The 12,446-nt window shown below is 37.5% G+C and overlaps 1 protein-coding gene across 2 annotated transcripts in view; it reads left to right on the top strand.

The window, feature by feature from the left end:
• rad50 (RAD50 homolog, double strand break repair protein) overlaps positions 1 to 10,960 on the top strand; it is a 47,595-nt gene extending 36,635 nt beyond the window's left edge. For both annotated transcript variants that reach the window (XM_070555799.1, XM_054730708.2), the window contains exons 21-28: positions 1 to 114; positions 2,508 to 2,635; positions 2,790 to 2,891; positions 3,004 to 3,126; positions 6,582 to 6,667; positions 9,026 to 9,168; positions 9,329 to 9,462; positions 10,416 to 10,960. In XM_070555799.1, coding sequence (XP_070411900.1) covers positions 1 to 114; positions 2,508 to 2,635; positions 2,790 to 2,891; positions 3,004 to 3,126; positions 6,582 to 6,667; positions 9,026 to 9,168; positions 9,329 to 9,462; positions 10,416 to 10,602 — 1,017 coding nt within the window. In that variant the 3' untranslated portion in view covers positions 10,603 to 10,960. The remainder of the gene's footprint in view (positions 115 to 2,507; positions 2,636 to 2,789; positions 2,892 to 3,003; positions 3,127 to 6,581; positions 6,668 to 9,025; positions 9,169 to 9,328; positions 9,463 to 10,415) is intronic.
• The last annotated feature ends 1,486 nt before the right edge of the window (positions 10,961 to 12,446 follow it).

Genomic DNA, 12,446 nt, shown 5'->3' with positions numbered 1-12,446 from the left:
CAAAAAGAAGCTGAACTTCAGGAGACCAACACTCAGTTCCACGAAGCTGAGAAGCAGAAAGAGAAGATTAACAAGGACATGGGGAACATCCGCCAGGACGTCGACACTCAGAAGGTGCAAACTTTGAAATAAATAGACAACTTTTTGCACTTTCTGCATCATAGACTTCTAACTTTTAACTAATTTGTTCACTAAAACAGTTTAAGTTGTATTCATGCTTCTCAGGAGAATCACTTTAGCCCGTCCTAAGTACAGTTACTTTCTCACACTCAGTTTAGATGTAAACACAATAAACTATACTACACTTAGCAGATTAAATAATATATTCACGGACTCACTTTTGAGTCTGTATTACTTCAGGAGCAGATATTGTGTTATTTTCATTATAAATTTTTGGCACATAAATACTTTTTTAGGTCATTGGTCACCAAATTCAGTCTTCTAGAGCCACTTTGCTGCACGCTATAGTTGTTTCCCTGCTCCAACACACCTGATTCTAGAGAATAGTTGGTGAACACACTCCTGCAGAACTTGAGGACAAGTTGGAGATTTGTTTCAATCAGGCGTGTTGGAGCAGGGAAACATCCAAAACATGAAGGATGATGTCTCCTGGGTTCCAGGGCTGTACACCACAGGTTTTATGTCAACAGGCATTAGCTGCAAGTGTAGAGGGTGCACACTACTCATGAGACCCACACTTATCAGTCCCTAATAGGGTTAGTAAGTAAGTAAGTAAGTAAAAGTTGATTTATATAGCGCCTTTCTCAGATATAAATCACAAAGCGCTGTACAACATGATAAAGATCAGGGCAAATACCTCTAACCAATAAAAACATCAGAAAAAACAATAGCAGTGATAAACGTAGAAAATAAAATGAGTATAAACAAAGTGAAGGTGTGAACCCAAACAAAGCCATCTTTTTGAAACATTTAGGGAGGGAATGCCTGGATGAAAAGGTGAGTTTTTAGATGATTTTTAAAGACCTCTACAGTGTTAGAGAGACGGAGATTTGAAGGTAGACTGTTCCAAAGTCTGAAAGGCCCTGTCCCCTTTGGTTTTCAGTCTGGTTTGAGGAACAGCCAGGAGGTTTTCAGATGTGGATCTAAGGTTCCGAGAGGTGGTGTGTGGGGATAAAAGCTCAGATAGGTAGCTTGGAGCCTGGTTGTTAAGAGCTCTATAGGTCAGGACTAAAACTTTAAACTGTATTCTAAATTCTACCAGGAGCCAGTGGAGGGACTGTAAAAGTGGGGTGATGTGAGCTCGTCTGCTGGATTTGGTTAGGAGTCTGGCTGCTGCATTTTGGATGGCATGAAGGCGTGAGAGGGAGGTTTTGCTGAGACCAGTAAAAAGCGTTACAGTAGTCTAAGCGTGATGACACAAAGGCATGGATTATTTTTTCCAGATCTGCAGTAGAAACCAGTTTACGGACTTTTGAAATGTTTCTCAGTTGAAAGAAACAAGAGCGGGAGATGGTTTCCCCGCTCTTGACAACTGACAACAGTTACTGGTTGTCATAGTAACTTGTATAGCGGTAAACCTCGGTAAAAAAGTTGACAATAATAATAACCGTCTTGTTTTAAAAAAATATATTATCTCGGTGGGTTACCGTGGCTGCAGTATAGGTGCGGTGACCCTTACCAGCAACCGTATCATCTGCTGAAGTTGCCGGCGGCACATGCGCACTTTGTTGTTTACAACCAAAACTTTCTTGAAGCTAAAGCTGAAATAATGGCCAAAGGAGGAGACGGCAGCGCTCAGGGCATTTATTATCCCTCAAAGAAGACAAAGTGGGAAGTACGGGCATCTTTTGGATATCTGAAGAATGCCGAGGGACAGCTGATAGAAGACGGCTATCCTGTTTGCAGCACGTGCAGAAAAAGTGTCTGTGAAAGGCAGCAACGCTTCAAATCTCATGACACATCTGCGTGACCATCACCCACAACTCTACAGTCAACGCAAGGCAAGCTGACGTTAGCGTTTTAGCTAAAATGCGTGATCCGAGGATTTGGGTTGAGGGAGAATGCAACGAGTCGCTATATAAAGCAGCCGCAGCGCCGCTACCTGCATATAAACCGTGTCGAGGACACCCCCATGTTGAAATGACGCTATGCATTACGGGGCTCCCAGGGGCAGATAATAATTATGAATTTAACAATGATTACTGCCTGATGACATTTTCCCACATCTGCAAAGCTCACTGGAAGGACACAAACCAAGGACAATATTTTCCTGATATAGAGATTATTTAGTTGTCTGAAAATGTAACACGTTTTAAAAAAAATACCGCGATAAAACCGAAAACCATGATAATTTTGGTCACAATGACCGTGAGGTAAAATTTTTACACTGTGACAACCCTAGTCCGTAAATCTGCTTTGTAGTGATGCAACATCCGTCCTTAAACTGGTTCAAATACAGATTTTGATCTTTAAACAGACTTGTTCCAAAATGCCTGCACATTCACATTTGTATATTTTGACACATGTCATTTTAAAATATCTTTTAGATCCAAGAGCGTTGGCTGCAGGACAATCTGACTCTGAGGAAGCGTGTTGAGGAGTTGAAGGAGGTTGTTGCCAAACGCGAATCCCGGATGAAAGAAATGGGAAACATGCAAGTTTTGCAGCTGCGCCAGTAAGAGGCTTTATTCTTCAGCATTATTTTGTAAGCCCAACAAATGTGATACAGTTCAACTAAGCTACATGAAAACAAAGAGACGTAGTTATTTGTTTTTCTTGACTCCTTGATGTTATGCTCTCAGTAATATTAGATGTTTAACTTTGTCCAGAGAACGCCGTGATGCCGAACGCAAGTTAGAGGATTTGAAAAAGAACCGCAGCATTGCACTGGGTCGCCAGAAAGGCTTTGAGGAGGAGATCATTCAGTACAGGTGATGCAGACTTTAATGTCAACAAAGCACAGAGTCACACATTCATCATAATTCCAGCTTTTATCTGTTTTTCCTTCAATTAAAATTTGCTAAATGATTTGATTCGTAATAGAAAAGAGTTGCGTGAGGAGCAGTACAGCAAAGCTGATGAGCACTACAAAGACAAGATGATCATAATGAGGACCACGGAGTTGGTCATTAAAGACTTGGACCTGTACTACAAAGCTCTTGATCAGTAAGTTTCATCCTAATCTTTTTTTTTTTTTTTTTACCTTTATTTGACCAGGACTTATCCCACTGGGATTCATAATCTCTTTTTCACGAGAGTCCTGGCCTTTCATCCCTACAGAATATTATATTCTGGTTATTAAAGGTGTCATTCACTGAGAAACGTATCATGCTTTTTCTTTTAGAAATAAGAGGGGTCACTTGAGCGGTTTCACATGCATGCAAAGTGTGAAAATTGTCTTCGGCCCCTATTTCCAGCATTTGCCGCAGGAAAACGCTCTTTACATTACAGAGAAAACTAGTATTTGTGGCTCCGCACAAATCTTCCTCAAAAACTATTCACATCTAGGATATGAAGCTCCTTTAAGAAAGTGCACTGTTACTGTTTTAGATAGCATCTCCTGGCTGTGCAGAAGTATCATTTACCCATACATGTGGGCAGGTTAGAGCATCATCCTCTGCTGTGTTATCAAGATGCAGCTCAGTCATCAGCAGCTCTTTCGTAGACCGTACAGTCATAGTTTCAGTTTGAATGTACAGAAAATTTTCACAGTAAGATGCTTTGATGTGATCAAAATGAGTCATTTAGCAAACTAAAACATTTGTGGTTGAATAATCGGGTGAAAAGTAAAATGTTACGTCCCCGACAGGTGTTGTTAAAATGTGAAGGATGGGGTAACATAAGACTGGACAATGGATATTAAAAGGGTTTTATTTTCTAAAAACGTGTAAACAGATGACGACAGTGCATTATAAAAATAATGCAAAACAAACAGAACTCTCTAAAACTCTGAAAAAGGATAACATTACACAGCAAATTATCAACTATAAAACACCTGGTTAAAACTTGTATTAAAAGCTTTACCACAACGAAAGGTGTTTAAAACCGAGGTCAGTAAAATTGCCACAATCAAAGTTAACCTTAAAACCAAACAGCAAAAAGATCCCACTGGATCATCCAAAACTTCTCACTTAAGAGTTAAAAACTAAACCAAAGTTTAAAACTCATCCACACGAATCTAAACGAAAGGGGTTGAAAACAAACAAAACCGGGAGGACAGCAGAACCCCTGCACTGCTGCCTCCCAGACTGCTGAAGACAGTTTTTTTGGGCAAGTGTGATTCTCCAAATGGATTTACTATAATAACACTTAAGTGAACTTTAATGTGCAACATCTCTTATAAAAATGTTTTAATTTTTCTGATGACAAACCGTTGGCTGCGTTATGGTAAATCTAACAAGCATGCAAAATGTGTCAGAGTTTGGTGTTCTAGGGTGTTTTTGTCCAGAAAAGCGTCCAGGCCTTAGTAAAGTAATCCAGGGAAAACTCTGCATGCATATTTTTTGTTAATAAATATATGTCAAAGTATATCTCACCTTCAGTTTTCCTCATTGCATTATTTTATTGTTTTTTATGGTATGATGTCATTTCCTGTCATGCTCACAAATAATCCTGCACATACTGTGAATAATGGCTGGAACCTTGATTTGAAGAAAATCATGAATATAATTTAAATTGCAATTTCCACAAAAAAAGTATCACAAATATTTTTCTAAAATTGTTCAGCCTACCAAATACCTTGTTTTGTTATTTTTATTTTTATTCAACAAATATCTAATTGAAGCTGAAAATAAAGGTAGCTGAAGTTTGTTGGATTTTGTTCATTCGTTTTAAAACTGAGGACCTTTCTTGTCTATTTTGAGAAGTGGAAGCTCAAAACGCAGGTTAATGGGTCACACATAGGTTAGTCAGTGGGTGCTTTTATGAATCACATGCCAGCCACCTGTGTGTGTTGCAAAAGCAACCTGAGTTTCTGCGCTGCTTTGATATGATCAGGAAAATAAGTTTTTAAAGCCATTTAGGGAGTATATAGTATATAGACTTTAAAGTGTTGGAGTTATACTTTTATTATACTGCTGGAGTTTAAACTTTTTATTGACTTGAGTAGAAATCATACGTGGCTCTGGCTTTAGCTATGACTGTGATTTACTGAGCTGTTCAAGTTTAAAACATAGAGAAAGTTAAGTACAGTGGGGCAAAAAAGTACTTAGTCAGCCACCGATTGTGCAAGTTCTCCCACTTAAAATGATGACAGAGGTCAGTAATTTACATCATAGGTTCACTTCAACTGTGAGAGACAGAATGTGAAAAAAAATCCATGAATTCACATGGCAGGATTTTTAAAGAATTTATTTGTAACGGGATGAGATCTTGCGTGGAGCCCCAGATCGAGGGAGATTATCAGTGGTCTTGTATGTCTTCCATTTTCTGATAATTGCTCCCACAGTTGATTTTTTCACACCAAGCTGCTTGCCTATTGTAGATTCACTCTTCCCAGTCTGGTGCAGGTCTACATTTCTTTTCCTGGTGTCCTTCGAAAGCTCTTTGGTCTTGACCATAGTGGAGTTTGGAGTCTGACTGTTTGAGGCTGTGGACAGGTGTCTTTTATACAGATAATGTGTTCAAACAGGTGCCATTAATACAGGTAACGAGTGGAGGACAGAAAAGCTTCTCAAAGAAGACGTTACAGGTCTGTGAGAGCCAGAGATTTTCCTTGTTTGAAGTGACCAAATACTTATTTTCCACCCTGATTTACAAATAAATTCTTCCAAAATCCTGCCATGTGAATTCATGGATTTTTTTTTTCACATTCTGTCTCTCACAGTTGAAGTGTACCTATGATGTCAATTACTGACCTCTGTCATCATTTTAAGTGGGAGAACTTGCACAATCAGTGGCTGACTAAATACTTTTTTGCCCCACTGTATATTGTCCCCGGTTTCACAGAATAATTTGTCATCTTTACAACTTTATTTTAAAAAAAAAAACCCTCATTCATTTCATAATCTAACACTTTTTTCAGCTAACACCAATACTATCTATCCCGGAAGCCTAATCTATGCTGTTTGTCAATTTCCCAAACAGATCAATAGAATTTAATTAATAACAAGATTGAAACTTGATTGGAGTGGTTCAGGCTGCTAAATTTAAACATTCACATAAAATTATATTCAAATGAAATCTGTTTCAATCAGTTGACCGTTTTCTGCTTCATGAAAATGTGAACACTGTCTTCTGCATCTGTTTAGTAAGCAGTTACGTACAGAAGACACTAGGTCAGATAGGCTGATAAGGGCTGCTTTGCTTGCTGCTCTTCCATCTTTCTATGTGGTGCATCATTCTCCATTTATGGTCACAGGATGAAGTGCTCTACATGCATTATCAGGTTCATGCATTTAAACCACATTGGAGTTTTTCATCTGTTTGCAAGATTATAGTCAAAATATTTCTTGGTATGCAGGAAAAGCCAATTCCAGCTGGCTGTTCTCATAAGCCAGAACCTATCAGCTCTTTGTATCAGTATGAAATAGATGTTGATGATTTTATTTTGTAACCATATTATTATACCATGAAATGTGCAATTGATTTTTTTCTTTGTTTTGTTTTATTTTTATTTACAGAACCATCATGAAGTTCCACTGCATGAAGATGGATGAAATAAATAAAATTATTAGAGACTTGTGGCGCAGCACTTACAGGGGCCAAGGTGTATTCAGTAAAAAAATTGTAACACTTTACAATAAGGGTCCCTTTATTAACGTTACTTAGTTCATTATTAAGCATTGATAAACAAAGAGTCCCTTTATTAACGTTACTTGGGACATTATTAGTTCATTATAAAGTGTTGATAAACAAAAGCGTCACTTATTAACGTTATTTAATACATTATTAGTTCATTATTAAGCATTGATAAACAAAAGGTCCCCTTATTAACAATACTTAATGCATTATTAGTTCATTACTAAGCGTCGATAAACAAAGGTCCCTTATTAACGTTACTTAGTGCATTATTAAGCATCGATAAACAAAGGGTCCCTTATTAACGTTACTTAGTGCATTATTAGTTCATTATTAAGCATTGATCAACAAAGGGTCCCTTTATTACCACTAATTAGTGCATTATTTGGCATTGATAAACAAAGGGTCCCTTTATTAACGTTACTTAGTTCATTATTAAGCATTGATAAAGGGCCCCTTTATTAACGTTACTTAGTGTATTATTAGTTCATTATTAAGCATTGATAAACAAAGGGTCTCTTTATTACCGTTAGTGCATTATTTGGCATGGATAAACAAAGGGTCCCTTTATTAAGTTACTAAGTGCATAATTAGTTTATTATTAAGCATTGATAAACAAAGGGTCCCTTTATTAACATTACTTAGTGCCTTATTAGTTTATTATTAAGCATTGATAAACAAAGGATCTCTTTATCACCTTTACTTGGTGCATTATTTGGCATTGATAAACAAAGGGTCCCTTTATTACCGTTACGTAGTGCATTATTTGGCATTGATAAACAGAGGGTCCTTTTATTACCGTTACTTAGTGCATTATTCGGCATTCATAAACAAAGGGTCCCTTTATTACCTTTACTTAGTGCATTATTTGGCATTGATAGACAAAGGGTCCCTTTATTACCATTACTTATTGCATTATTTGGCATAGATAAACAAAGGGTCCCTTTATTACCGTTAGTGCATTATTTGTCATTGATAAACAAAGGGCCCCTGTATTACCGTTACTTTGTGCATTATTTGGCATTGATAAACAAAGGGTCCCTTTATTAACGTTACTAAGTGCATTATTAGTTCATTATTAAGCATTGATAAACTAAGGGTTTATTACTGTTACTTAGTGCATTATTAAGCGTCGATAAACAAATGTTCCCTTTAATAACATTACTTAGTTCATTATTAAGCATTGATAAACAAAAGGGTCCCTTTATTAACGTTACTTATTGCATTATTAGTTCATCATTAAGCATTGATTATCAAAGGGTCTGTTTATTACCATTACTTAGTGCATTATTAGTTCATTATTAAGCATTGATAAACAAAGGGTCTCTTTATTAATGTTACTTAGTGCATTATTAGTTCATTATTAAGCATTGATAAACCAATAGTCTATTTATTAATGTTACTTAGTGCATTATTAAGCGACAATAAGCAAAGGGTCCCTTAATTAACATTAGTTAGTTCATTATTAGTTCATTATTAAGCATTGATAAACAAAGGGTCCCTTTAATACCGTTACTTAGTGCATTATTTGGCATTGATAAACAAAGGGTCCATTTTTAATGGTACTAAGTGCATTATTTAGTTATTAAGCATTGATAAACAAAGGGTCTCTTTATTAATGTTACTTGGTGCATTATTAAGCGTCGATAAACAAAGGATCTCTTCATGAACATTACTTAGTGCATTATTGGTTCATTATTAAGTGTTGATAAACAAAGGGTCTCTTTAGTAATGTTACTTAGTTCATTATTAAGCATTGATAAAAAAACGGGTCCCTTTATTAACGTTACTTAGTGCATTATTAGTTCATTATTAAGCGTTGATAAACAAAGGGTCTCTTTATTAACGTTACTTAGTTCATTATTAGTTCATTATTAAGCGTTGATAAACAAAGGGTCTCTTTATTAACGTTACTTAGTTCATTATTAAGCATTGATAAACAAAGGGTCCCTTTATGAACATTACTTAGTGCATTATTAGTTCATTATTAAGCGTTGATAAACAAAGGGTCTCTTTATTAATGTTACTTAGTGCATTATTAAGCGTCAATAAACAAAGGTTCCCTGTATTGACGATACTGTTATTGTAAACTATTACTACTACTACTTAAGATTGTTACAAATAATAACAGGGTTTTTGCTCAGTAATGCATTTCTTTATATGTTTAAGCAGTCGGTAGTTTAATAGTTTATTAATGCACTAAGTAAAGGGACCCTTATTGTAAAGTGTTTCCAAAACATTTTTTGTAAGTCTTGAAAATTTAACTCATATTCTGCCTTTTTCTACCCTGGTTGTTACTTCCTGTTGTCTTTTGGCATCCTTCCAGACATTGAGTATGTGGAGATCAGGTCAGATGTGGATGAGAACTCGTCTGCTGGGGTGAAGCGGCGGGTTTACAACTATAGAGTGGTTATGGTGAAGGGCGACACCGCTCTGGATATGAGAGGACACTGCAGCGCTGGTCAGAAGGTGCCAGAGAGCTATGATCTCTATTAGCATTCATGTTGCTAAAAGATTAGCAAATTTTTGTTTGTGATTTCATGTAGAAATGAAATTTCTACAACACCAACAACTGAGATTAGGTCAACGTTGATATGTTGTTTTCTCCTCTGCCGTGATCATTGTGCAGATGTTGGCGTCCCTGATCATCCGCCTCGCTCTGGCAGAGACTTTCTGTCTGAACTGTGGGATCCTGGCTCTGGATGAGCCCACCACCAACCTGGACCGGGAGAACATCGAGTCACTGGCTCATGCTCTAGTAGAGTTAGTATCTACAAATGAATCCCATAACTTCTACCTATAGTATATTCTACCGTCATGGTGAAAAATAAGTTTACCCATGATTTATATCATCTGACCTAATTTTAGTACCTGGTGAGAGTCAAATCTTTTTGAGAAAACTAAGGAATGCTTTCTTTTTATTCTTACTGTATGTGACACCTGTTAAGTATTGTCACCATAAATAAACCCACCAACGCAATTCATCCTTCTTCTCTCACCACCTGTCTGCAAGACACCCGGAGCTGGATTAACTGGAACTTCCTGAAATTAAATGGCAATAAAACATAGGTCCTGCTCATTGGTTCTAAATCTTGCATCACCCATCTCCATCTCGCTCTAGCTCCTCCCATTGTCATTGATGGGTATCCTGAAGTCCGTGCTCATTCGTCATTTCCTGCCTTGATTACTGCAACTGCATCCATTACAAAAACCTCCTTCTCACTTACAAAGCTCTCCACCACCAAGCTCCCACTCATCTCCAGGACCTTTTATGAGACTATCCCCACCCCCACCACCACCACACACACACACACACACACACACTTTTGGTTCAACCTCTGCTGGACTACTGACCATCCCTTCAACGCATCTCAGTACCATGGGTGCCCGTGCCTTCAGCTGCTCAGCACCAAGACTATGGAACTCCCTCCCCAGACTCCATCACCACATTCAAATCCAGACTCACAACCCACCTGTTCAAACTTTCATACCCACTCTCTCCAGAAAGTATTCACCAGCTTATAGGTTTACAGGTGGATTTTACTATCATGAATGATCTTGTTTCTCCTGTTTCTACTATCTATTAGGCGACCTTGGTTGACTTGAGAGGTGCCATTAAATTAAATATAGTATTATTATAAGTGATTTTCAATCAGCTGACTCTTAACTCAGCATATTAATGAACTGCACTTGAAAATAATTCTTCTGCTTTACAGGATCATTAAAAGTCGCTCTCGTCAGCGTAACTTCCAGCTGCTCATCATCACCCACGACGAGGACTTTGTGGAGCTTCTGGGTCGCTCTAGCTACATCGAACACTTCTACCGTATCCGTAAGAACCAGGATCAGAACTCTGAAATCACCAAGTGCAGCATCTCCTCCCTCTCTTCCTATCTCCACTAAGCAATCAAATTAATCTTTAATTCAGATACGCTCAGAAAAGCTTTCTTTATATTTCAGTTATGGGAAGAGTTCGTATTTACACAAATTAGTAACTGTAAAGGAGATCATTCTGATATTACTTAGAAAGGAACACCCAAGGCAGATGAATGCAATTCTCTCATTCTCTTCTCTTAAACCTGCATAAAATATATATCTAGATAAATGTTCTTACATACAAAAGTGTCTTTATGTTATATTTTAAGATGTTTACCAAACCTGCAGTGCCTCAAGTTCTTTACGATGGGCGCATCTGGCTTTAAAATGTTGGTCATTGCTGTTTAAATTTTGTTCTGTTATTAAATCTTTCCTGAAGCTCTGAGGCTGGTGTGATTGCTTACCACAAAACAATTTTTTTTCAACCTGTCTCGTCAACCTTTCTCTTCAGAGAAAAGAGACTTTTTTGGGGGGTGAGGTTGCACATCAACCACAACTTTTATCTGTCTGTAAGCGCAGAGTGCGTTGGCTTTTTGCAAACGGGTGACGTTATAGAGGCGTGGACAAAATTGTGTATAAAAATCTCAAGTTCTTAGTCAAGACTTCAGTGCAAGCTTCCAGCTGAACAGTCGAGAACTACTACGGGAGCACCGTGAAACCACGTTTTTCACACTTTGTCACCTTACGTGCATCGAGAATGGAGATGATGATGATGGTTCTGCTGGTATCTGCTGCGGCTCAGTTGGTCAGCCCAGCTCCAAGGAAGCAAAATCTCAACCTCAACCACATTATTAACTTGGTTGCTGAAATCCGGAAAAATATCACACAGGTAAAAGCTGAACTCAGCAGTTCTGCTGTTTGTGCACCAAATAACTTTCAAAACCATTTCTAGAAGAGAAAGACTTAATTCACCTTGTTTTGAACAACAGGAGTTCTTTGTGGAAGATGTGACGGCCCTGGCTGATAACGGATGCAAGGTGAGAAGAGTGTCCTGTATCTTCTTTTAAGTGCAAGTGTTGCAGATTTTTTGGTTTTAATTTGATGTATTCTCGGTTCAGAATGACTTCTTGTGCAAAGTGGAAAGCATCCTGCAAAGTCATGGCAAGGAAGAAACTCTCGTGCGGAACCTCGGCACATATATTCAAAGTCTGAATGTAAGAATACTTTACAAATGTTATCATGTGAGAATCGTGGCATGTATTTGACCTCGTGATCTTGATAATGATTTCTGCTTTTTCAGGTTAACTGTACAAAGGAGCTGGAGAAAGTGCCAAAATCAGAAGTCAGCAAGCCAGTCACAAACCTGCTTCAGCAACTTGATCGTTGTAGTAAATGGCTAAACTTCAACGCACAGAGCTCCTCCTCCAATTAACTCTAAAACCTGAGACCTTCCAGACCAGTTTAGCGTGGTAAAGCAAATAAGCGGGCATAATGATTTAAGATTTTGAATGGTAAATGCTATTGTTTCTTTTATTGTTTGGTTCCTTACTTTAAAAATGTGCGTGTTTTTATTTACAGAGTACACCCTCTATTTATTTAAATTTTATTTAAGTTAATGGTCATTGATCTCTGCTTTTCCATATTTATTGTAATTTTCCAAAACAGTAATGAAGTATGAATGATGGAACAATACATATTGTTGCCCCTGACAGGAGCTTGCATGGTTGTTTTTATTCTGGTCAGATGGTTGGATTTTAATGTTTGCAAAAAATATTTTCATTTGTTTATTTGTATAGCTAGGTACCTGTCATTACCCTTTCCCATTCACGATAAAGTGCAAATTTTTAAATGTTGGATGGTAACTAATTTTGCTCTGAATGATGTTAAACTGAACCTAGTTCTAGAATGCTAAAATATTTTTGGGGTGTTTG

This window comes from Nothobranchius furzeri, chromosome 10, assembly GCF_043380555.1.
Source record: "Nothobranchius furzeri strain GRZ-AD chromosome 10, NfurGRZ-RIMD1, whole genome shotgun sequence".
Lineage (NCBI taxonomy): Eukaryota > Metazoa > Chordata > Actinopteri > Cyprinodontiformes > Nothobranchiidae > Nothobranchius > Nothobranchius furzeri.
This window is presented reverse-complemented; position numbering and strand designations above follow the sequence as displayed.